This window comes from Ahaetulla prasina, chromosome 3, assembly GCF_028640845.1.
Source record: "Ahaetulla prasina isolate Xishuangbanna chromosome 3, ASM2864084v1, whole genome shotgun sequence".
Lineage (NCBI taxonomy): Eukaryota > Metazoa > Chordata > Lepidosauria > Squamata > Colubridae > Ahaetulla > Ahaetulla prasina.
In genome coordinates, this window is record NC_080541.1 from 208,707,365 (window position 1) to 208,735,167 (window position 27,803).

The 27,803-nt window shown below is 39.9% G+C and overlaps 1 protein-coding gene across 2 annotated transcripts in view; it reads left to right on the forward strand.

Annotated features, from left to right (window-relative positions):
* The first annotated feature begins 646 nt into the window (after positions 1-646).
* DOK5 (docking protein 5) overlaps positions 647-27,803 on the forward strand; it is an 80,431-nt gene continuing 53,274 nt past the window's right edge. For both annotated transcript variants that reach the window (XM_058178547.1, XM_058178548.1), the window contains exon 1: positions 647-1,076. In XM_058178547.1, the coding sequence (XP_058034530.1) occupies positions 1,011-1,076 (66 nt within the window). In that variant the 5' untranslated portion in view covers positions 647-1,010. The remainder of the gene's footprint in view (positions 1,077-27,803) is intronic.

A 27,803-nucleotide genomic window follows, 5' to 3' on the forward strand; every position in this document is an offset into this window, starting at 1 on the left:
CTACAGAAGTCATATTTTCTGCAATCTAGATTAAAGCGGTTAACATTAAGTTTAAATCTATTGGTTGCTCTTGTATTATGGCAATTAAAGCTGAAGTAGTCTTTAACAGGAAGGACATTACAATAGATGATTCTATGAGTTAAACTTAGGTCTTGTCGAATGCATAATGATGGCATTCGGGGATGGGGGGGGGAAACTGTTCTTGTATCTAGTTGTTCTGATGTGCAGTGCTCTATAGTGTAGTTTTGGGGAATTGAAACAGTTTATGTCCAGGATGTGAGGGGTCTGTAGATATTTTGACTCATGCAGTATACAGATCCTCAATGGAAGGCAGATTGGTAGCCATTGTTTTTTCTGCAGTTCTAATTATCCCCTGAAGTCTCTGTCTGTCTTGTTGGGTTGCCGAACCAAACCAGACAGTTATAGAGGTGCAGATGACAAACTCAATCATTCCTCGGTAGAACTCTGTAGATGCTGAAGTAGAAGCTTACTGAACTTGAAATTAGACCCCCCCCCACCTCTTCCTTGTGTTATACTATAGGATTGTCACTTCCTCCTCCTCTCTAGTTGCAGATGGTACTTCTGCCCTATCAAAAGTGAGGTGGCACAGGGAGGGAAAAGTTGCTTCTGCATCCAGGAAGCAAGAGAGGGAACTGCGTTTCCCTACTAGGGAAGTCAAGAAAAAATTGGGGAGGTGGGACGAGGAAGAGAGAAGAAGATTCCCTTCTCTCATTCCGCTGCCGACCTCCGCAGCGTTCAAGCTACCTTTCTCTCTCACTGAGAGAGGGAGAGGAAGAGAGCGAGCGAGCAGGAAAACAGTCGTACTGGTTGCCGAGCTTCTGGGTCAGGATTGGAGGATTTATCCCAAAGACAGATCGATCATCTGGGGTGGTTAGGGGGGAGTTCAAACGGCAGCCAAGCGAGAAGCCAAACCAGCCAGGCACAAGCTACAAACTGGGGTTGCGTTTGCAACTTTTCCTCCAGCCCGCCTTCCTCCGCCGTAAACCGGGATGGCTTCCAATTTTAACGATATAGTAAAGCAAGGGTATGTCAAGATTAGAAGCAGACGTTTGGGCGTAAGTATTTTGCGATTGCTTTGGCATTCCAACCCCCAACCCCCCATTTTTCTCTCTTCGATCCCCGCTTCTCCCCTTGGCATTTTCATCCGAGACTGAGCGGCGGTTTTTGAGACTTGCCAGATGCTCCTCCGCGGCCGCTGGGTGGGTTGGTGGCGGGATCAGTCGGAGAGTCTGAACGAGAAGAAAAGCAAGCCGACGGCCGCTTTAGTGTTTTAGTTATTTACTTCTACCTTGCAGGGAGTTGAGCATTCCCAGATCCCTGCGTTACATACCCAGCAGACTTTGCAAGGCACATTTCTAGATAGCGGTTCAGCGAATGGCAAATACAGAGATGTGGGCTGGCATTAAATGGGTATTTTAGGGGCTCAGCTGTGCAGGTAGGGTAGCAAGCCCTGAATGTCACAGAATTCTTCCTCAAACGGGACTGGGGCGAGTGGTTGTCTTGTGGAAATTGAGTTGGAGGCAGTGGCTTGATAGGAAGCCTGATTTAGAAATCGGGAATTGACTGATTGAGGCAGTCTGTGTCGCCTAACTTTCCACTTCTCTTTCCTGAAGGGGAGCCCCGTTTTAGTGCAAAAGAGCAAGAAAACTTCAGGGCAGCTGTGTGCGATTTGCAATTGCAACCGGGTTTGGTTTAAACTAAAATCTTGAGGCACCTTGGAGATGGGCAGCTTAATCCTAGGTAACTTCACTCAGAAGTGAGACCTGTGGTGGGTGATATGCAACGGTTGGCTTTTTATAAAAAGAAGTAGATGTTAACACTTTAAGTAAAATGTGCATAGACTTGCCCTCAAGGCAACAGGCATTATTTAGAATCATTTAGAATCAACACATATAGACTTGTGCTGGCACAATTGTTTGAAATAAGAAGCCATCAATGTGTATATATACATATACACATATGTTTGTATGTATGTGTGTGTGTATATACAGACAGACAGACAGACAGACAGACAGACAGACAAACAGACAGATAGATAGATAGATAGATAAAGGCAGGCTAGTATAGATCTATTTCAAGCTATAAATGTATATATTATACACACATATACATACACATATATGTTTGTGTGTATATATACATACATACATACATACACACACACACACATACATATACATGATTACCCATCATGGCTTCAGTAGGTCGATTACTTAGGAGTATAAAAATACTGAAAAGTCCAAATTGAAGTAAAATACTCTCAGGAACAGAACTGCAGCCTCTATCCCACTTTAATAAAACTGGCCTTGCAAGTAGAAAAAAAATCTACATTATTTACACTTAGTGAGTCTTGTATCTCATCATCTGCACCTGACAATTCTGAAGTTTTGGGATACTAAACTGTTCGGTCAGATGAACCCATCACACTTTTGTTAGCTGTCTCTTTAAAATATGCTGTCACTCTGCATGTGGGTCACATGGAAATACCATTCAAGTAAACCTTTCCTCCAAGTCAGATGTTGATGGTGTGTTTCCCTCAGAGGATTCCTTCATTCATGAAACTTTTTATAGCTCTGGGAAGTCACTAAGCCAGGGCCTTTGACATAGAAAATAAATTTAGATCAATTTCAAACTGGAGTCTTAGGGAGATAACATCCATATCTATCTAACAGGATTCCTTCTTTGCCCAGCCTATTGCTTAGTTTGGGTGTGTAGAAAACTCTGTGTGGGAATTTTTATTTGTTGAAAGAAATCCTTGGAACAGGTTTGCACCTCTGATTTTCAGAAGGTTTTGATTTAGTGATCATGTTTGTGCTGGAGCATTTCTTTCACGTTTAAGCGTTTCTTTCATTGTTTACCTATCCAGCATACTTTTTCAGTTAAAAAAAACCACCAAAGATGCTATGCATGATAATATTAGGAGTCTTATGTTAAAATTGTGCACTGGACTGTTTTGTACCAGACTGTTGCTGGTGCACTGGTTGGCTTCTTTTGGCAGTTATTGTGGCTTCCCTTGAGAAGTTGATTCATAGACATCTGCAAGGCTTTAACTCTTTGGAGGCACATTGTCTGCAGTTTTGATAAACAACTGAGCCGATGTCTCAGATTCGAAAGAAATGGGATACAATTTCAACTCAGGCGCCCTTCATTTCACCAGGTGGATAGTAAATGTCACTGGCTACTGTAAAAGTGGGAGAGCTTCTTTATAACTAAAAGGTTCATGCAGTGTGAACTTGATGCTGTGTACTGCATACATGTGAGTGTTGGAAGAGCTATGCGGTAGAAAAGAATAAATGCACTGATAGAATAGAATAACAGAGTTGGAAGGGACCTTGGAGGTCTTCTAGTCCAACCTCCTGCTTAGGCAGGGAACCCTACACCACTTCAGACAAATGATGATCCAACCTGTTCTTAAAAACTTCCAGTGTTGGAGCATTCACAACTTCTGGTGTTAAGTTGTTCCACTGATTAATTGTTCTAACTGTCAGGAAATTTCTCCTTAGTTCTAAGTTGCTTCAAATCATCAGGGTAGAGAACCGGTTGTTAAATTACTTGAATCCCACCACTGGGTAGGATAAGAAGCAATGGGTGGAAACTAATCAAGGTGAGAAGCAACTTAGAACTAAGGAGAAATTTCCTGACAGTTAGAACAAATAATCAGTGGAACAACTTGCCGTCAGAAGTTGTGAATGTTCCAAACTAATCGCCTTGATTAGTTTCCACCCATTGCTTCTTATCCTACCCAGTGGTGGGATTCAAATAATTGAACAACCAGTTCTCTACCCTAATGATTTCTTTCAACAACCAGTTTGCCAAACTGCTCAGAAAGTTAACACCCGGTTCTCCCGAAGTGGTGTGAACTGGCTAAATCCCACCACTGATCCTACCCTCAGGTGCTTCAGAGAATAGCTTGACTTCCTCTTCTTTGTGGCAGCTCACACAGTGTTCCTTGATACCTGTTCCTAATCATACACAGGTAGTCTTTGACTTACAACCATTTGCTTAGAAACAGGTCAAAGTTACAATGGCATTGAAAAAAGTAACCTATGACTGGTCCTCACACTTACAACTGCCACATCATTCCCATGGTCATGTGATCAGAATCTGGGTGCATGGCAATCGTATTTAAACTAAAGAGCCATGGTGGAGCAATGGTTAGAATCCAGTATTGCAGGCTACCACTGCTGCCTGCCGGTTGCCTGCAATTTGGCAGTTCGTATCTCACCAGGCTCAAGGTTGATTCAGCCTTCCATCCTTCCGAGGTCCATAAAAGAGGATCTAGATTGTTGGGGGCAATATGCTGACTCTGTAAACCATTTACAGAGGGCTGTAAAACACTGTGAAGCGGTATAGAAGTCTAAGTGCGATTGCTTTTTACAATGGTTGCAGCATCTCAGGATCATGTAATTACCATTTGTGACTTTCTCATCCCAGCTTTCAACAAGCACAATCAATGGGAGAAGCGAGATTCACTTAAGGACTGCTATGATTTGCTTAACAATTATATGTAGCAATAAAGATCATCAAATCAAGATGTCTTGCTTCGTAATGGAAATCCTGATCCCAGTTGTGGTCTTAAGTCGAGGACTACCTGTTCAAAATATAATTCCTAGTTTTTAGTGATCTATTATACATTTCTAAGTAAAGATGTTCGGATTAGCATCTCTAAAGCTCGGACATTTCTGAAGAAGAAAACATGGGCTGGACTGGAGGTTATGTTTAGTACATCACTATTTTGCCTCTCCTCCAAAATGCTTAAGAAATGTCTATTTTTCCTCCTCCGTTTTAGTTTTACATTAAATACATGCAGTCAACTAGGAAGAATGAGAGATCATTGTTTGGTTTCTATATGGCACTCGTGTTATGGTTTGTTTAATTGTACTTAGGAAATAAATGGTTTTTTGCAGTATACTAAACCAAACCAGATAAAGTGCTTAATGTGATGTGTGAACAATAACTTGCACAAACCCAAAGGACTTTATGGCTAAACTGAACCTGACGCTCCTTGGGTGTTAGTCCCAAATTATAACATTTATACCATGCTGGCTGTATAGAACAAGCTAATACCTTCCAAGCATTTTGGAATGCAACTTCCACTATCATCCGCCAAGAGTTTGAAAATAACTTGGTGCAGGAATACGTCCAGTTTCCAGTCTGTCTGGTCCTCCAATTTCAGAATAGAAGGAAGATTTCTTTGGTTGATAAAGGATGGATGAGGGAGAACAACTTGACGTTAAATCCAGACAAGATGCAATGGGTAAGTATGACTTAAGGATGAAAGTTTAACTGGGATTAGACAGTGTTCCACTTCTCTTGAAGGTACCAGCCCTCTCGGTTTGGGAATGCTATTTGATCCCCCCTGGGATTAACATTTTTGCACAATCGTATCTAATGTGATTAATGTGACTCTTCCTGGGCTGATCAAATTCAATATCTAGGCCTTGGATATATCCCATTTTAACTATGGCCGCACACTTGCATCAGGCTACTGAGAGCGAGTGGGCTGCAGTTAAAAGGACAAGAAGGATCCTTCTTCAAGTCTACATACCGTTCAAAAGAGATCATCAAAAAGTCAAAAAGGGAACACAAAGACCAAAAAACCCATCAACAGCAATCAACACCCAGATGAGCAGAGATTAACACCAGGATTAACATTACACTAACAACCAAGAAGCAAATTAAACCCTAATTAAGGAATGGCCAAACAAACTGACAGTAAATACCCCAAGCAAAGAACTACCAAAACCACACCAACCAACCCTGACAGGGCAAGCCAGTAAGACAGTGTTGAAAAACCTTTTGGCTGTCATGTGCCAAAAATGGGGGGAGTGTGTGTGTGTGGGTCATGTGTGCCTGTGCCCACACCCATAATGCAATGTACACATGACCCCCCACACACTGCCCCTCCCCCTGCACATGTGCACACCATGCACATGCATGCACGACCCCCTGCACCCCATTTTGAGCCTAGCAGGCCTCCCTGCAGCCTCTGGAGGCCAGAAATGGTCCATTTCTGGACTTCTGGTAGATCTGTTTTTCGCCCTCCCTAAGCTCCGGAGGCTTTCCTGGTGTCTGGGAAGTGCAAAAATGGCATCCCCCGGCCCTCCAGAGGCCGAAAATGGGCCTGTTTCCGGACTTCTGGGAGGCCCATTTTTCATCCTCCCAGAGTCTCCACGCAAACCCTGTACTTACCTGGCATCCAAAACGTGCCAATTGGCCACTCCTGAGAGGGAAGGGGCAGCGTGGGTGGAGCCAGCCAAAAACCAGCTGGCTGATGTGCACACGCTTGCATGGTGTACTTTGCACTACTCACTCTTCATTTCAGATCAAGAAGAAAGGTGTTATTGGAGCAGGAGCTGCTGTGCACGCTAATCTAACTTTTTATTTATTTACAAAAAAGCAAAATGGATGAATGAATGAATGAATGGTGCAAAAGTCAGCAGCTAGACTCCTGCATCACCCAATGGCTACAGATCTTGAAGGATCTGCATTGATAGCAAATTGTTTACGAAGCTCAATATGCCATGTTTGGTTAAATAAAGAAGACTGTGAGTCAGTCTTGACTCCTGGTACATGAATGAATCCTGGCGTCTATGGTGGGAGTAAAGCAGAAGCAAATGACAAAGAATTCCCTCTTAATGTGAATTTTGGTGTTGCTTCTAAGTATGTAAGTGGCAGAGCTTATGTGATGAAACCCTAATGCACATTTTGGCATTCAGCTGACAGTTCTGGATTCCATGGAAATGTCTGTAGTTTTCCTGGTTAACAGTATGGAAGGTTACTATTGCTTTTGAGCAGTGGTGGGATCCTGTCGTTTAACAACCAGTTTGGTGATCGCGCGCTTCACTGTGTGCGCGTAAACAGTTTTACAAAAACTTACTTTCCATGTTACTGCTGGGGAGTAACACAGCTGAGCAGGGGTGAAATCCAGCAGGTTCTAACAGGTTCTGGAGAACTGGTAGTGGAAATTTTGAGCAGTTCAGAGAACCGGTAGTGGAAATTTTGGGTAGTTCGTAGAACTGGCAAATACCTCCTCTGGCTGGCCCCAGAATGGGGTGGGAATGGAGATTTTCCAATATCCTTCCCCCAGGAGTGGGGAGGGAATGGGGATTTTGCAATATCTTTCCTCCAGGAATGGGGAGGAAATGGAGATTTTGCAGTATCCTTCCCCTGCCATGCCCACCAAGCCACATCACGCCTACCAAGCCATGCCCACAGAACCGGTAGTAAAAAAATTTGGATTTCACCACTGCAGCTGAGGCATGGCAATCCACAATGCTGCGTGAATCAGCTGAGAAGATATAGGTCAGTAAAGCGCAGGGGTTGGTGGGTGGGCTCACCTGACTGTTGGAGCAAACCGGTTCGCTCCCAGCTGATCGTCGGAGCTACCGGTTCTCCTGAATTTGTCCGAACGGGTAGAATACCACCTGTGCCTTTGAGGGTGTTTTTTGACTTCCCAGTTTAACCTATGGCTGTGATATATCCTTCTGGTTATCCATTCAAGTTCCATTCAAGTTCTAAGAAGGTATGACCTTGCTTAACTGTTCTGGGCTCCACCAAGTTTGGCTATATTTTGCCCCTTGTTTTTAAATCAACATATGTATGGCTTCCTGTCTTTCAGGAGGCCTCATCTGAAGAGGTCTCAATTGTCAGAGGCCTCTTGCTGTAGAAGTGGGAGACGACTTCTTCCATAAAATCCTTTGAGTTGCACTTCGTCCCCAGATCTTTGCCTTTAGAAGAGCAATTCAATTCAACAGGCTTTTAATTGTTAATTGGTAGTCATAGTACACGTAGTTAATTTTGTTAATATCCTGATCCTAGTAGTTATATGATCCTCTGACATTTTTATCTATGTTTATTATCATGATTATTATCATTACTGCGCCTGTGTTAATTTGATTAATTTAAACCTAATTACTTAAATTGGCTTACTATGGATATTTGATGTTGTTATCCACTGGGAGTCATCATAAAATATAGCTATGTACAAGCATGATAAATAAACAGCAATTATTTTATTGTTCCTTTAATCGGTATTTTAATTTTTTTAAATATTCCATTTTTTGTTTATAGATTTTTTAGATATTTCGAGTACTTACCAAAATAAAAAAATAGGATAAAAATCAGAGAAGCAAATAAATAAGAGTTTGAAATCCTTATTTTGATTTTTAACAAACATTTTAGCTTTCTGGACAAGGCTATTGCTAGTATGAGGTTTAAATCAAAGAGATGGAATAAATTTGAATTAAAAAAAAACCCCTCCCACCAGCCTTCCTCATCATGTATATGGATTTAGACTGGATGTGGAGTAATTATTATTATTATTTTTACATTAATTTATTGGTTTTTTTATTAATTTTACTGTTTTTAAATGTGGTTTTTATATTCTGTAAGCCACTTTGAGTCACCATGGGTGAATAGGCGGCATTATATATTTATTTAATTAATTAATGTAACCATACTTTGAGATTATGGCTCAGGTAGACAACTTTAACCATAGTTTCAATCCTGGAATGATTTTAAAGCCTAACTTAAGTAAAGTTAATTGTGTCAAATAATTACACCTACAGAATGCCATTATATCATCTCCCCTCATTCTCCTGTTGTCTGTTTAAAGGATCTTGATTGTGCATTGTGAGTTTTTCATGTATATGGGCTTAGTTCCTCATGGAAAGTGGTTCTTGAACCTGAGACACGGAAAAGAGGAATGGAGAAAGCAGTTGATTCTGATCTTTCCATTCACATGTACTAGATGACTATCTAGATCAGGGGTGTCAAACTTGTGATGACACATTGTCGTCACGTGACATATCACAATTTTTCCCCCTTTGCTAAAACGGGGATGGGCGTAGCCAGTGTGTGATGCATCCAACCCATGGGCTGCGGGTTTGACACCCCTGGTCTAGATTCTAGATAGTCATCTAGTACAGGGGTCTCCAACCAAAAACTATCTACCATTTTTCAACCAAAAACTATCCACCATTGACCTCACCCCATTTCTAAAACGTCTGTAAGAGGCGTGCATAAGAGCACAATCGCGCCTACCATTCCTGTCCTATTGTTTCCTTTCGTTATATCCAATTAATATAGTTATTTATTTATTTATTTATTTATTTATTTATTTATTTATTTATTTATTTATTTATTTATTTATTAAATTTGTATACCGCCCTTCTCTCGAAGGACTCGGGGCGGTTCACAGCCAATAAAACCACAATACATATAATACACATTTAAAAAACAGTATAAAAACTAATTCAATATACGGCCTAAAAAGTTTTAAATAAAATTAAAAAACCCATTTAAAAGCCCCAATTTAAAACCCCAATTTAAAACTACATTTAAGCTAGTCCTGCACGTTGAAACAACATCTTCAGCTCGTGGCGGACGGTCCGGAGGTCGGGGAGTTGACGGAGCCCCGGAGGCAGCTCATTCCAGAGGGCAGGAGCCCCCACAGAGAAGGCCCTCCCCCTGAAGGTGGTCAGCCGACATTGTCTGGCTGACGGTATCCAAAGGAGGCCCTCTCTGTGAGAGCGCACTGGTCGGTGGGAGGCTACCGGTGGCAGTAGGCGGTCCCGTAAATACCCCCGTCCTAAGCCATGGAGCGCTTTAAAGGTGATAACAAGCACCTTGAATTGGACCCGGAAGATCACTGGGAGCCAGTGCAGACTGCGCAGGAGAGGTGTCACATGGGAGCCATGAGGTGCTCCCTCTATCACCCGCGCAGCCGCATTCTGGACCAGGGTACCCTTCAAGGGGTATTTACAGCCGCATTCTGGACCAGGGTACCCTTCAAGTCTCCGGGTACCCTTCAAGGGGAGCCCCATGTAGAGAGCATTACAGTAGTCCAGGCGGGATGTAACAAGGGCATGAGTGACCGTGCACAAGGAAGCCCGATCCAGAAAGGGGCGCAACTGGCATTTCAGGCAAACCTGATAAAAAGCCCCCCTGGCGACGGCCGTCATATGTTCTTCTAAAGACAGCCGTACATACTCATGCTCATATATATAGTATGCTTATATATTGTATAATTATTTCATGCTTATTCTTATATATACTGTGTGGCAAAATAAATAAATAAATAAATAAATAAATAAATAAATAATAATAAACAAACAAACAAACAAACAAACCAACCTTGGGAACTTTAAGACTTGTGGACTTCAACTCCCAGAATTCCTCAGCCAGCTTTGCTGGCTGAGGGATTCTGGGAGTTGAAGTCCACAAGTCTTAAAGTTGCCAAGGTTGGAGACCCTTGATCTAGTACATGTGATGTACAGGGGCATGCATTCTGGTTCAGGGGGGTCAAACTGGGGGCCCGTGGGCCAGAGGCATCATGTACAAGCTACGCCCACCCCAGCTCTGCGAAGGGGGAAAATGTCGTGAAATGTCACATGACAGCAATGTGATGCGGCGAGTTTGACACCCGTGATATATAATAAGAGCTCTCAACGTGGGATCCATGTAATCTCTAACTAAAATGTAGCTTTTCATTCAATAAAGTAAATAGACAACAAACTAATTTATGGCAAAATGTTCTTAACATCAATACACCTCACTAAAATTATTACACTTTAAAAAGCCTTATTTATTTATTTATTTATTGATTGATTGATTGATTTGATTTCTACAGCTGCCCATCTCACCAAGCGATTCTGGGCAGCATAAAACAGGCACAAAACAATTAAACAATCATTGGCATTGATTTAATGGATTAATAAAGAAGTATCTATGTTAATAATATCCATATTGGCTATTCTTAAAATATTTTGATAATTGAGGATCTTTGGCTTTCTTTGTAATAACATCCATATGTGTTTTATGCAATTCAATCATTTTTTTCTGAGAAGGGTCTATAGGCTTCACCAAACTCTCAAAGGTCTTGATGGTACAAAAAGTTTACAAATCACGATGTAGATAAAGTTTTAGTAGGCAGGAGATTTAAGAGCGGCTAATGACTTTGTACCACACTGTGCTTGCCTATAGTCTCTCTTCCAGATTTATAAGCACTGTGGATAGATGACCTGCCGGGAGGCCAGAATTCACTACAGCAAAGTGGCCTGGGAGAGCTTAAAGTCACCTTTTATACTGCAGTTAATACTGAAGAATGAAATCCATGTGTAGAGAGAAAGGCTGAAGCCAAGGTGAAAAGCCATAGATCCCGGCTGTGTATTACAAGTAGTGGCAGCAAGGTCACACAACATGAAGGCTCTCTCTGGATGTTTACCTTGAAAAATAATAAATCAGATGCGTTTGTGGTTATTGTCCACTTAAAGCCTTTCCAGAGAACTTTGGGACATATAATGGTGCCCAAGAGTTGTAAAATACTTTCATCGCTGGTCCAAAGAGCATCAAGGGGAAGGGATGCAGAGAACTCAGAGCTGATGGGAAATCCACCGGCCTGTGGAAAGTGGATAAAATCGCTTTAAGGGCCACAAATTGCTTTTATTGTCTTCTTGTTTTTAAGTAGCCCTGTATAACAAGAGGTCAGTTCAGAATTTGTTTACTTAACAGTATTTATGGATGGTCTTTCAGCTAACACAGTCATGGTGGTTTAGAATGTAACACAATGAAAGGCATCCGCAGGGCACAGTTCAGTAATAATAATAATAATATGAAGAAGAGAAAAGAGACAATCAACAGACTGAAATCCCTTATTTTTAGGCCTAGATTTAGGTCACAAAAATGACCCCATGTGGCTACAGAGAGCAACGAATTTCTGTATTTCTTTGCTGTCTTTTAATAATCATACAGTTTTGTTTGTTTAGTCTTGATCTAGCAGTAATAATTGCTTCCAAAATGATAGGAATGAGCCAGAGGTGGGTTTCAGCAGGTTCTGACCAGTTCTGTAGAACCGGTAGCGGAAATTTTGAGTAGTTTGGAGAACTAGTAGTAAAAATTCTGACTGCCCCCGCCCCCATCTATTCTCTGCCTCTCAAATCCCAGCTGATGGGGAAGAAATGTGGATTTTGCAGTAACCTTCCCCTGGATTGGGGAGGGAATGGAGATTTTACAGTATCCTTCCCCTGCCATGCCCACCAAGCCACACCCACAGAACCGGTAGTAAAAAAAATTGAAACCCACCACTGGAATGAGCACAATGGATTTTGATCACCATAATGGCTTTCATTGTGCTTTTCATGGTTAACAGTTGTATTGTTAAATACAAGGGAATAGCTCAGGGTTGAAAAGACTCTGTTGAGTCTAGCGGTTAAGACATCAGGCTAGAAACCAAGAGACTGTGAGTTCTAGTCCCACTTTAGGCATGAAAGCTGACTGGGTGACTTTGGGACAGACACTTTCTCTCAGGCCACAACATCAGGCTTAGGCAAAAAAGCCAGTCAGTCAATTCCTGTCACAAACAGTGGATCAATGTTTGGTTAATCCAAAAAGTGGACCCTGCACCTGAGGAAAAAACAACAACTAGGAATTAAAAATAAATCATTTTGTTACCTAGTCAGGTAATGAAATATCTGCAAACAACCAATCAAGCTCAGAGATCACCAAGGACTCTGTAATATTGCTCAATATCAGAATTAGTTGAAATGAAACACTATTGATAGTTTCTATAGATAGCTGAACCCCAAAATTTGTGACATAATCAAGGGAAATGTATAAAATCACATAAAACATTAAAATATAGAAAGTAATTTACATATGTGCAGATGCAGGCAGCAGCAATTACAAATATGTGCTACAGGAAAATGAATTACAGAGAGATAGCTAAGGACTACTTCAGACATATAATCTAGGTAGTTTACTCTTTGTATAATAAACCAAAACAAAAAAAAAGTAAGTTTTACATGCAGCTTAAATGGGCAATTTCATAAAAAGAATATGAGCAGATACGTTCTCATACATCACATCTCTACATCATGTCATTTTATACATATAAAAAAATTCCATCCTTGGCTCACAAAGAGAAAAATATTATGTGTTATATTTATTTTAGAACATTCTTTCCCATTTTTAACCCAAGAAGGAGACCATGGTAACTTCCAAACTGTAGTTAAAATGCAAATTTTATTTAAAAAAAATACTTGTAATGTTTAGTTTATAAAATTATTATTTTATACGCTGAACATATTGCTATAAATTTGGGGGTAAGTTCATTTGAACACAATAGACTGTACTAAATTGTAATGTCTATGGGTGAATTTTATTCAGTGTGTTAAACTATGTCTAATGCTGTTTTGCCCTGATATTTTGTTTGGCTCTGACACTTTCCATGTTTGCTGGGTGAATTGAATGCCTTTTAATCACAAAAGTAGTTTGCTTCCATAGTAATAATGTCTTAATAATAGAATGCATTATAGAGATTATCCATTAAGAAAATGGAATTTTGTGTTCTATTCCTTGACATAGAGGTTATCTGCTTACATGTTCTAATTCAAACTCACTGCTTCCTGTCAGTGAATTTAATGAGCTGTTGTACAATTACTGTGACAGAAACATTCTACTCTTAACAAAACATTCACCATATCTTCTCTCTAAAGTGTTTGTCTAGACATAGGCATTTCTTCTAGTGTGGCCTCACGATATTCCTCCTAGTTCTTAAATCACCTTTGCAGGCCTCCTAAAGATTTTGTATGGCTTATCAAAATCCATGTTCACATGTTACAGGCCCCGCAGTCCTAAATAATACCCTCTTCTGCCACTGACTGTAACATGAAGAAGAATTCCGTGTGGAGAGTTTGTGTTTATTTTTAGAATGTGAGCAGGGTTGACCTGGACATTCCATAGCGACTTCCTTCCTGCAACTTTGATATCCTATTTAAATAGAGAATCTGAGGACATGATATGGAATTGCCAGTATCCAGTCTTGGATATGAGCCATCCAAAATCTTCACAGAGTTTTTTTCCTCTACCGAGTGAGAGTAGTTATACCATTTTTTTCTTCTAACTTCTATCTCACATTCTTTAGCAATGATGGGCAATTTTATGATCAGTGGCAGTGAAGGAGTTGAGGTAGCAGCAACATGATTGTGACATTTGGTATGTTAGAAATAACTGTAAATGAGATGTTGGAATGCTAGTTTACAAAGGACAGGGGGCCTCCAAGGAAGCAGGAGCAGGGTGGAAAAGAATGAAGTTACATGAATATATCAGAGTCACAAAGAAGGAAGAGTGGCTCATAAGCAATTCTGCACTGGTTCCGAAACTGCTGATCTCTCACCCTGTTCCTGCCTCTTTCATGAACACCTTCAGAAATTCTAGACTAGGTTGCAGGACTGGATGCTGAGTGCAGATTGTGGTCATCACAAGGCCTAACAGAATAACAGAGTTGGAAGGTACCTTGGAGGTCTTCTAGTCCAACCCTCTGCTCAAGTAGGGCCGCGGTGTGGCTCAGACTGTAAGAAGCCTGTTATTAAACACAGCTGCTTGCAATTACTGCAGGCTCGAGTCCCACCAGGCCCAAGGTTGACTCAGCCTTCCATCCTTTATAAGGTAGGTAAAATGAGGACCCAGATTGTTGGGGGGGCAATAAGTTGACTTTGTATATAAATATACAAATAGGATGAGACTATTGCCTTACACAATGTAAGCCGCCCTGAGTCTTCGGAGAAGGGCGGGATATAAATGTAAATAAATTAAAAAAAAAAGCAGGAGACCCTGTATCAGTTTAGATAAATGGCTGTCCAGTATCTTCTTGAAAGCCTCCAGTGATGGAGCACCCACAACTTCTGAAGGCAACCCACTGTTAATTATAATAATATAATATAACAACAGAGTTGGAAGGGACCTTGGAGGCCTTTTAGTCCAACCCCCTGCCCAGGCAGGAAACCCTACACCATCTCAGTCAGATGGTTATCCAACATTTTCTTAAAAATTTCCAGTGTTGGAGCATTCACAACTTCTGCAGGCAAGTCGTTCCACTTATTAATTGTTCTAACTGTTGGGAAATTTCTCCTTAGTTATAAGTTGCTTCTCTCCTTGATCAGTTTCCACCCATTGCTTCTTGTTCTACCCTCAGGTGCTTTGGAGAACAGCCCGACTCCCTCTTCTTTGTGGCAACCCCTGAGATATTGGAACACTGCTATTATGTCTCCCCTAGTCCTTCTTTTTATTAAACTAGTCATACCCAGTTCCTGCAACCGTTCTTCATATGTTTTAGCCTCCAGTCCCCTAATCATCTTTGTTGCTCTTCTCTGCACTCTTTCTAGAGTCTCAACATCTTTTTTACATCGTGGCGACCAAAACTGGATGCAATATTCCAAGTGTGGCCTTACCAAGGCATTATAAAATGGCACTAACACTTCACGTGATCTTGATTCTATCCCTCTGTTTATGCAACCCAGAACTGTGTTGGCTTTTTTAGCAGCTGCTGCACACTGCTGGCTCATATCTAAATGTTTATCCACTAGGATTCCAAGATCCCTCTCACAGGTACTACTATTGAGCAAGGTACCACATATACGGTACCTGTGCATTTTGGTTTTTTTGCCTAAATGTAGAACCTTACTTTTTTCACTGTTGAATTTCATTTTGTTAGATAGCGCCCAATGTTCAAGTCTGTCAAGATCTTTCTGTATCTTGAGCCTATCTTCTGGAGTGTTGGCTATTCCTGCCAGCTTGGTGTCATCTGCAAATTTGATGAGTTCCCCATCTATCCCCTCGTCCAAGTCATTGATGAAGATGTTGACGAGTACTGGGCCTAAAACAGAGCCTTGGGGAACTCCACTGCATACTTCCCTCCATGTGAATGTAGTTCCGTTGAGAATTACACATTGAGTGCGGTTGGTCAGCCAGTTATGAATCCATCTGGTGGTGGTGCTATCTAACCCACATTTTTCTACTTTATCTAGTAGTAGGTTATGGTCTACTTTATCAAATGCTTTACTGAAGTCCAAGTAAATTATATTGACAGCATTCCTCTGGTCTACTAATTTTGTCATTTTGTCAAAGAATGCAATAAGATTAGTCTGGCATGATCTGTTTTTGACAAACCCATGTTGGCTTTTGGTTATTATTTTGTTTGCTTCTAGGTGTTTGGTGGTTCGTTGCTTGAGGTTAGGCTGATAGGTCTGTAGTTTCCTGGATCTGTTTTTTTTCCTTTTTTGAAGATGGGAACTACATCAGCTCTTTTCCAGTCCTCTGGCAGCTCCCCTGTGCTCCAGGATCTTTGAAAGATATAGTTCAGTGGTTCTGAGATCACGTCTGCCAGTTCCTTCAGAACCTTGGGGTGTAATCCATCCGGTCCTGGTGATTTGAACTCGTCTAGGGTAGACAGGTGTTCACTTACCATTTTCTTTCCTATTTTAACTTGTGTTTCTAATCTGTTTTTTGTAGTGCTGTTTTTGATAGGTTGGATTGTTTTTTCCTTTTGTGTAAAGACAGATGCAAAAAATGAGTTAAGTAGATCTGCTTTCTCCCTGTTGCTTGTCATCTTCTTGCCACTTTCTCCCAGCAATGGGCCAATTGTTTCCTTGACTTTTTTCTTGTTTTTAACATGTTGGAAGAAGCTTTTTTTGTTTTTTTTTACTTTTGTCGCTAGCCTTTGTTCATTGTGAGCCTTAGCTTTCCTCACTTAGCTTTCCTCACTAATTGTTCTCACTGTCAGGAAAGACATTACTTCTCTCCTTGAATAGTTTCCATCCATTGTTTCTTGTCTTGCCTTCTGGTGCTTTGGTAAATAGGTTGACCCCTTCTTCTTTGTGGCAGCCCCTCAAATATTGGAACATTGCTATCATGCCATTCCTAACCCTTCTTTTTCCTAGACTAGACATACCCAATTCCTGCAACAATTCTTTGTATGTTTTTGCCTCCAGACCCCTAATCATCTTTGTTTCTCTTTTCTGTACTCTTTCCAGAGACTCAGCATCTTTTTTAAATTGTGGTGGATGCAGTATTCCAAGTGTGGCCTTACCAAGGCATTATAAAATGGTCCTAACGCTTCATGTAATCTTCACCGGATTGGTTATTTTTCTGCTTCTTGACTTCTCCATTTGAGCTTGTCTCTCAATACTCACCTTTTCCTCTTGGGGAATGTTCCCTTCTTACTAGTCCAGTGCCTTATCTGGCCTTTTCCAGATATTTGTAGCCATGAAAGCCTTTAATCCTTCTTCCCTCATCACCTCCTTTGACATTAATGCAAACCCGTTCTATTTTTATTTATTTTTTCCTTGATGGTATCAACATAGCTGTGATGCCACTATAATCTTAAGTAAAAGGGAATAGGTTGGTTCCCCTCCACACACATATTCAAACTACAGCCAGAAAAGAAGAATGAATGTCAAAGAATATATGTATTTATTTTATTTTATTTTATTTATTCATTTGTCAATCATATATAAGATAACAGGTAAAAGTATAAACATAATTTGGATACATGAAAAGAGTAAGTAAAAAAATGGAATATTAGGACAGGGATGGTAGGCACGCAGGTGCACTTATGCACGCCCCTTATAGGCTTCTTAGAAATGGGGTGAGGTCAACAGTGGACAGTCTAAGGTTAAAGTTTTGGGGTTTGGGGGAAGAAACTAGAGTCAGGTAGTGCATTCCAGGCATTGACCCCTCTGTAGTCACTCTATAGTCACTCTGTAGTCACTCTGTAGTCATTCTGTACAATATGTAGGACAGATTGATCTCATTTCTATGTTAGTAGTAAAAAGAGTGAATTAATTCAGAACTTTATAGAAGTCCTTTTTAAAAGAATATGGAATGATAAAATGGGCAAAAGATACTAAGAAGGAACTCACATAATGTGAAGGTATAACTCTTTCTGTGATGCAATTTCTCAAACGTCTTTGCAACCAATTCATTTTAAAAACATAGCCTACATTTGGAATGAAGAAACAATCATCTTTTTGAGTTATATATATCCATAAAGATGCACAGACCCCAAGAACTGATTTGGGGTTAAGGCTAGGAAAATGCTGATTTACTCCAGATTGTGCAATCTGATCAACCATCCAAATTCAGAATAAAATGTATTAAAATGAAGCATTGCTTGTCCCTAGCATGGGTGAAATGCAAAAGAAACCAAACCCCAAACCTATTTTACTTTTCCCAGGAGAACAGAACAAAACATGCAAGCTAATTAGATAATAATGACAGGATCAAGATTGCCAACTTTGATTAAAGCCAATTAGAGGTTTCCAAGTTGCAAATTTCTGAATTGGGGAAATAAAAATGTCTGTTAATTTAGATTGTTTTGAGATAGAAATTGATGAAATGTATAATGATGATTGGTTTGTTCCAAGAAAAATCTGTGCCAGATTTCTCTTTCTCTCCCTTCCTTCCTCTCTCTGTCCCCCTTCCCCACCTCTCTCTCTCACACACACACCAGTGGTAGAATTCAATTTTTTTTTTACTACCGGTTTTGTGAGCATAGCTTGGTGGGTGTGGTATGGCTTGGTGGGCGTGACAGGTGAAGGATATTGCAAAATCTCCATGCCCTCCCCACTCCTGGGGGAAGGATATTGCAAAATGTCCATTCCTACCCCACTCCTGGGGCCAGCCAGAGGTGGCATTTGCTCTGGAGTAGTTTCTCCAAACTACTCAAAATTTCCACTACCGGTTCTCCAGAACCTGTCAGAACCTGCTGAATACCACCTCTGACACACATACACACACACACACACACACACACACACACACACAAATGAGATAGTTTCAGGGATTGCTACACAGTAGCGAAAGATGTTTGCAAAGAAAGATAAAGCTTTTCAATGAATATTGTGCTGCTTACTTACTTCATTGTAAATTCATTTATACTCCAAACGTACATTAAAATAAATTGCATATTATAGGAATGGCAATCTATTTGATCAATTATTGTTGAGTTCTAAGAATTTTCTTCTATTGACCAACTCTTCTCTTGAACAAAGTCAGAAGGTATGAAAATAACAAAATGTACACTAGAATTGCCTTCCTATAATCCTAAAAGCTTTAAACAAAAACTTTCTACTATTGACCTCACCCCATTCCTAAGAGGACTATAAGGGGCGTGCATAAGCGCACAAACGTGCCTACCGTTCCTGTCCTATTGTTTTTCTTTTCTTCTTCCTATATATATATATATATGCTTATACCTCCTAATATTTATTCATATATATGTTTATATACTATATAATCTTTTTGTATGATGTTGTGACTAAATAAATAAATAAATAAATATTTGCCACCTTATATGCTGAAGAAAATCATTTACTTATCTTAGTCAAATGAGAAATAGGTTATCTATTCCTTAGTAGCCACATGTCATCTGTACTTAAAAAAGTAGAGAAATATATGTATTGCACCTTATTTCACTTGCTCAATTTTACCATTTTCCATTTAATTCCTATTTATACTGTGTCCTATGCCTGAAACATTGCAGGGTATCCTATTAAAAATAGAAAAATCAGTTTCTGAGTAAGTTTAAAAAAATAGTGTTATAAAAGAAGTCTTGCTCATATGATCCAATGAAATCAGAAGCAATGGAAGTAATACTTCCGATGTTCTTGTGTGAAAATTTATGTTGATCTCATAACCGGAACAAACAGCTTAGAAGCTCTTTGGATTTCCATTCCAAGAAAAGATTGAGCAGGAATTTCTCAGGAAGATATTAAGTGCATAGTATACAACCTTATGACATATTTTTGGATCAGACGACAGGATTTAAATTGCACCAGGTCTCACTAGGGAACAGAAAACACAAACCAAGAAAGAATGGTAATTCTGAGCATCTGAAGTTCCCCACTAAATTGCTATTGCATCCTCAAATTACTCTTCAGATAGGAATACCTCATATATGTGCAATTTAAAAAAAAAAACCTGATGTATGACTTTAAAGAAGCAGCTTCTCATATCCCATCATTCCTCAATGGTGCTCTATAAACTGGACTTCTAAAATTCCTAATTAGTTTGGCCAGCTAAGAATTCTGGGACTTGAAGGCTATGCATGTTCTTTGAATCCCCCCAGTTCTCAATCTGCAGTACAGATAATCCTAAATTCATGACCATAATTGAGTCCAACATTTCTGTTGCTAAGCGAGACAGTTGTTAAGTGAATTTTGTCACATTTTATGACCTTTCTCACCACAGTTGTTAAGTGAATCACTGCAATTGTTAAGTTAGTAATACTAGCTTAAGTGAATCTAGCTTCCCCATTGACTTTGCTTGTAAGAAGCTTGAAAAGGCTGATCACATGACCCCACGACATTGCAACTGTCTTAAATCTAAGCCAGTTCCAAGCATCTGAATTTTGACTGTGTGACCATGGGGACCCTCTAATAGTCATAAGTATGAACAATGAACATAATTCGCTTTTTTCAGTTACGTTCTAACTTCAAATTAAGTGAACTGTTCTAAGTTAAGGACTACCTGTACTGGTTCAGAAGGGTTTCATGGTCACCAGTATTGAAAACTCCTGAGAGCAGTGGTGGGATTCAGTTGGTTCGGGCTGGTTTGGGCGAACCGGTTGTTAAATTGCTGTCTGGCCCTGCTCCTTCCAGGAGTCTCCACCTGCCCCATTTTGGCTCCCAGGTAAGTGCAGGGAGGCCTACTAAGCCCAAAATAGGGTGCCCCCCCCGCAGCCCATTTTTTGCTCCCAGGAGGCTGCAGGGAAGCCTATTAGACCCAAAATCGTGTGTGTGTATGGGGGGGGAGGGTGAGGCACCGCCCATGGCCCCTTTTTGCTCCCAGGGGGTGCAGGAGATCAAGTGCTGCCTGTCACATCCCCTGGCCACGCCCACCATGGCCCCGCCAACTCAGCCGGTCATTAGAGCAGAGAACCGGTTGTTAAATTATTTGAATCCCACCATTGCCTGAGAGATCAAGGGTGGATGTGCCACTGGCATCCTGGCCCTGTCACGTGTCATCTGCAAGCATTACCAAAGCTGTCTTCTGAACTAAAAACTAACTGAAACTGTTCTAGAGAAATCTATTTCATCAGAGTTTTCATGAGCTGCAGACTGACTAGTTTTTGAACAATCTTCCCCCTAAAGGCTGGGGACAGATTAATAGTTACTGAAGATATTTGGGTCCAAAGGCAACCTTTTTAGGAGGGGGAATCAGTTGAGCATATCAATTCAATCAGTCAATCATCATTATGGCTGGGAGCACCACTCTTTCCATCTAAGAGAGTGACTTTAATGTACTTTTGGCTTGTTCATAATTGGTATCCATTCCTTCTCTCCCAGTCATGTTTGGTTCTAAATTACAAAATCCATCCATGTTTGAGCTATTGAATATCTTGCCCTGACAGATTGTCTGTGTTATTAAAGAACTGAGTCATTTATTAAAAATATATATATATATGTTGCACTAGTAGAAGCTTATTCAATAACAGGAAGCATGTTGACTCAACTGTGTTTTCTGGGCCTTTGTTGTTATAGACTTAGACAATGTACAATGAACTTTACTCATCCAAGTTTTGTTTGGAATTGAAACAAAATGAATATTAGTAAAGGTAGTCAGGACATACATGCAACCTAGGGAATTGTTGAATAATTGATTTTGTGCCCCCAGGTAGATGTCGACTTAGCGACTACAGGATACACATTCTCAAGGATAATCTGCTCTTGACTTAATTAGAGTCATGCAGTTGGAAGGAACTTGAGGTCTTCTAGTCCAACATCCTGCTCAAGGCAGAAAACCTTTATACCATTCCAGTCAAACAGTTGTCCATTCTATTGTGCACCTATTACTGCTGCAGTTGAGTCCATCCATCTTCCTGGTGATTGTTCTCTTCTTCTCTTTCCGTTGTCCTTTCCACGTATTATAGATTCCTCAAGAAAATCAGATCTTTGTAATAATGTGTTCAAAATATGATGATCTGAGTCTGCCCATTTTTGCCTCACGAAAGAACTCTGGATTGATTTATTCTGTGTTTGTATTCTTTTACCATGGCATTCTCAGGAGTCTTCTCCAAAACCAAAAATCAAACATTTCAGTACACTTTCCATTCTGTTTCTTCAAAATTCCAGGGACAACTGTCAGACCATAGAATAAAAAATTCAGACTAAAAGTTCATTCAGATGTAGAGTACCATATTTCTTCCTGAGAAATTTTTGTATAATCTGGGAAGTCTGCCTGTCTATATCCATCCATCCATCCATCCATCCATCCATCCATCCATCCATCCATCCATCCATCTTCTATCTATCTATCTATCTATCTATCTATCTATCTATCTATCTATCTATCTATCTATCTATCTATCTATCTATCTACCTACCTACCTACCTACCTACCTATCTAATCAATCTATCTATCTATCTATCTATCTATCTATCTATCTATCTATCTATCTATCTATCTATCTATCTATCTATCTATCTATCTATCTATCTATCTATCTAACTATCATCTATATCTATCTATCTATCTATCTATCTATCTATCTATCTATCTATCTATCTATCTATCTATCTATCTATCTATCTATCTATCTATCAATCTATAGTTCATATAAGCAATATAGACTATTTACTCCAATGAATCTTGCATGCAAGACTTTTATTGAACTATTTTCTTCATTGCACTGATGGAGTTACTGTGGCAACCTCTTTGATCTTATGGGTGAACGATGGGTGTCTCGGAATGTACGACTGCTTAATTCTGTATTTTTCTCGTATGACAAATTGTGACAAATTATGACAAATTTTTCTGAAAGTAGTTAAAATTTATTTTATTTTTTATGCTTTTGAGCATCGTCATATTTCTGTAGAGCTTGTAAAATGTAATATGTGCACTTTGGAAATGTGTTTAACAAACACATTTAGAGCAGCAGGAGAGTGATAACAGTGTCGTGCTTAATGAATTTCAGGCATATTTGACTAAAGTAGATAAGTATCGCAACATTTTATTATGGATTGGGTTAACTATAGTGTTAATTATGAAGATTGTTGGATGTTGGTGGTGTTTGTGATAGAGGAATTTGAACGGCATCTTGTTACAGTGACAACCCTTCATTTTATCAAGATAACCCCAAGTAATGTCTAAAACTGTGTCCTCTATCCTGGTTTCTTCTTAAGGACTTATACCTCATCTCTAGACTCTCAACCATTTCAATATATCTGAAGGACATTAAAGATTTGAAAGCAGTGGTTAGGTATATAAAATACTGTACATCTTATTAGTTAAAGAGTATTAGTTCATGTTCCCTGGAATCCCTGGGATAAAAAAATACATTGTTTGTTTCCCAGAATCTCTGATAAAGAGTCATGCCTCTAGGGCAGTGATGACTAACCTTTTTGCCATTGCATGCCAGGAGGCAGGGGAGGGGGGGTTCACGTGCGGTCCCACACCCATAATTCTATATACTCCGTTCCTGCACATGTGCGTGTGACTCCCCTCCCCCTGCTCCTGGCACCCAAGGGCCCGATAGGGCTGTTTTTCTCTCACACCTGGCTCCAGAGCCTCTCTATGAGTCTGGGGAGGGCAAAAATGCCACCCCCCCCGGAGGCCTTCTGAAGGCCAGAAACTGCCCATTTGCCAACTTCCGGTTGGACAGGAAGTGACATTTTTTGCTGTATCCAGTCTCCAGAGACCCCTAGAGACCCTGTTTCCCTACTTCTAGTGGGCACAGAAGGCCCAAAAATCAGCTGTTGGAGCACGCGTGCCATAGGTTCGCCATCATGGCTCTAGGGATTAAAAGGTGCTTAATTATTAATTATTAAGAGGATAATTAGAACTGCAGAAAAAATAATTGCTACCAACCTGTCTTCCATTGAAGACCTGTATACTGCACAAATCAAGAAGAGGGCTGTGAAAATATTTACAGATCCCTCATATCCTGGACATAAACTGTTTCATCTCCTGCCCTCAAAACGACTTTATAGAGCACTGCACATCAGAACAACTAGACACAAAAACAGTTTTTTTCCCGAAGGCCATCACTCTGCTAAACAAATAATTCCCTCAACAATGTCAAACTGTTTACTAAATCTTCTACTATTAATCTTCTCATCGTTTTCATCACCAATCTCTTTCCACTTATGACTGTATGACTGTAACTTTTTGTTGCTATCACTAAGGGTTAAATTGCAACCCATGACCATCATTTGTGTTGTAAATGTTGTACCTTTGATGAAGGTATTTTTTTTCTTTTCTTTTATGTACACTGAGAGTATATGCACCAAAACAAATTCCTTGTGTGTCCAATCACACCTGGCCAATAAATTCTATTCTATTCTATTCTATTCTATTCTATTCTATTCTATTCTATTCTATTCTATTCTATTCTATTCTATTCTATTAAGTGAATTTCTCTTTAGTCTGTCCAAGAACCTTCACAAAATCCCATCGTTCTGTAGAATGCAGAATGAAAAAACCCTGGTTTAGGACAGTGGTTTTCAAACTCAAAAACCTTTAAGAAGTGTGAATTTCAATTCCCAGAATTCCCCAGCCAGCGTGTCCACATATCTTTAAGTTGTCAAGTTTGAAACACACTGGTTTAGAATATATGATACTGCCATCTTACTTCTCTTTGTCCTCTTAAATTGATGTGTTTTGGGAAGGTCATAAGAAAGGATGTTAAGCAAAACTACTGATACATTCTTTCTTTCTGGAGGAGCTAATCTATTGAACTGAAACTTGGGAGATTTAGGGTCAGTAAGGCCCTCAACTATGGAACTCATTTTGGATGTCCTTGAACCAGACATTTCCAACCTAATCAATCTCACAAGGTTGCTATTTTAGGGAGAAGTTGGAGTTGAGTGTGATGCTCACATTGCCCTGAGATGAACGAAAAGCTGTTATATACATCTAATGAGCAGATTAATTCATGAATGATCTTAGTCAGCTCTCAAAGACTGACTCATAATAAATATATAGAAAGTGGCAAAGAAAGAGAAGGAAAAACAGATATAAGAAGAAAGGGAAGGAAAGAGACCTGAGTGAGCCAAAAGTATTTTTTTTTAAAAAAAAGACCTAAGTTTAAAACAGATCCACTTGAATTCCATCATAAGCATTTAACCTTTTAACCCCCATTTAAGTTTATTTTTGACTGTCAGGTCTAGATGTTCTCCTGTCTGGACTGTATTGTGTAATAAAGTTTAAATTTTCCAGCACATGAATGTGAAACAATTGGTTATCACAATAGCTCCCAGTATCTGTAAAATTTTGACCACGCTGTAATTTTCTAGATAGGTACAATAAATCTCCCACATAAATTAAGATATGAAAAAGGAAGCTGAGTTAATACCCCACAAAATAGACCATTCAGAACTTAGCTATTTCTAATGCTTGCTACAATTTTTGTGAAAGGTCGAAACCTTGCAAAGTTGTTCTTACAATTATTCTGAACCTTGGAGAAGGAAGCATTAAGAACAGATGTGTAATTTTTCTCTACAGGCCACTTACAGTTTATAAATAGACACAGAAAGTAATTTAATTTTATTGATTTTTTTTAATTTATGTTCCACCTTTATTGTTTTGATAAATAATTCAAGTCTGTTGAACATAACTAATACGCCTTCCTCCTCCTATTTTCCCCACCCAGCTGGCTTTCATTCCTAAAGTGGGAGTACAACTCATGGTCACTCATCCCCTAGTCACTTCCTTGACTATTGCAATGCGCTCTATGTGGGGCTGCCCTTGAAGAGCATCCGGAAGCTCCACTTGGTGCAAAATGCAGCAGCCTGCATGGTTTTGTGCAGACCTCGGTGTGCACATGTATCACCTCTCCTGAGGGAGCTGTATTGGTTGCTGATTTGCTTCCAGGTGAAATTCAAGGTGCTGGCTGTCACCTTTTAAGCCCTTCATGGCTTGGGACCAGGATTATCTGAAGGACTGTCTCTTACCAGTCACATTTACCTGACCCACCAAAGTGGGGAGGCAAGAAATGTTGCCGGTAACATCTCCTAGAGTGATACACCTGGTGGGATCCAGAAGAAGGACCTTCTCCATGGTGGCTCCCTCTCTCTGGAACATCATTCCCCCAGAGATTAGAATGGCCCCCACTCTAACACTCTTCTGGAAGGTGCTGAAGACCTGGTTCTGTCAGAGGGCCTGGGAAACGCAGAGTGGGATGGAGCCCATTAAATGGCTCATATGATGTGCTGTCACTGGGGTGGGGCATGGGGGCTTATTTTATTATATACGATTCTCTCTTTCATTAGTTTTATTGTTTTTTATATGATACTTTTATATTCTTCTAAGCTGCCTTGAGCTGCCATATGCAAATAAGTGGTAATATAAATCTCCTAAATAAATAGATAACTCAGTTTTCAGCTTAATGTTTTAACCACTAGACCATCTGCCTCTAATGGACAGGCCATGAGTTCTGTTGAAGAAGCAGTCTGAATGACCCCATTCTGTCACAGCAAGGTCACAAACTCTACTGTTTCTCTCCAGAAGTATCACAACACACTGAATGGTTATTTGCATGGTGTTCATACTGCAGGACTTTCTTAGCCAAATTTGAAAATAAGAAAACAAGGCTAGAAAAATAGTACACTTTATGAGATCGGCTGGGAGGAATACAGCCTGAAAGAGGCAAACACACACTTACCAGATGGATCATCTGCTCAGTTTTTTGTATGGAAGAGAGTTGTGTGTGTCAGCAGAAATTTAACATGAGTGATCAGTGTGAAATATTGGTAACTACATTAAGGTGCTTCAGACCTGTAAAGAGAATGAATGAAAATCAGATTGCAAAACAAATATCTGAAGGAAGACACATTATTTGGAAGGGAAGGGAAGATCAAAAAAATGTCCTGGTTGGATGGAGTTGATAAGGTCTTCAAAAAGAGACAGGTACTCAATATGAAGAGCAAAAGGCAATGTCAAATCTGGGTATGGGTGTGATAGAAGATAACTATCTTCTATAGTAGATAGCTCTATCTAGTATAGGTAGGGATAAAAAGTAGGGAACGTTATAAGGAATGGTACTGGTGTAAATTTAGCTTTCCTTTTTATCTCCTTTTGACTCACTTTTCCTTTGCTCACTACTTTTTATTATTTTTATTACTTTTTTGTGTGCTTCACATAACATTGCTTACCCAAAGAAGATAGATAGATGAAAATGGATGGATGGATGGATGGATGGATAGATAGATGGATAGATTGTAGATAGATCGATAGATAATTGATAGATGATAGAGAGATAGAGAGATAGATAGATAGATAGATAGATAGATAGATAATTGATAGATGATAGATGACAGACAGACAGATGATAGATGATAAAAAGATAGACAGACAGACAGATAATAGATGATAGATAGATAGATAGATAGATAGATAGATAGATAGATAGATGATAGATAGACAGACCTAAAATATGAAACAAAATAACACCACCACCACCACCACTAATAACATCTTTTTAAAGACAAAATTCCTGAAAATTCAATTTATATGTGTTATTTGTCTTCAGCAGGATTGTGGCTCTCAATCCTTTTGAGGATCTTGGCCACTGGAACAATGGTTGAGCCAACCATTGCTCAGAATAGTATGTGGTGTGTATCCTCCCAACAGCAGTTTGTTCAATAAATTACAGGCAGTCCTTGCTTAATGAGCACTTATTCGGTGATTGTTCGACCCTGCAACAACACTGAATCTTTGGTACTTACAACTGAACCTTGAAGTTTTGGCTGTCACAGCAGCTCCACAACCACATGATCACAGTCTGGATACCTGACTCCCAATTACAATGCTGCAATGCAGGGGTGAAATCCAGCAGGTTCTTACAGATTTTGGAGAACCGGTAGTGGAAATTTTGAGTTGTTCGGAGAACTGGCAAATGCCACCTCTGGCTGGCTCCAGATTGGGAAGGGAATGGGGATTTTGCAGTATCCTTCCCCCAAGAGTGGGGAGGGAATGGGGTTTTGCAGTATCCTTCCCCTGGAGTG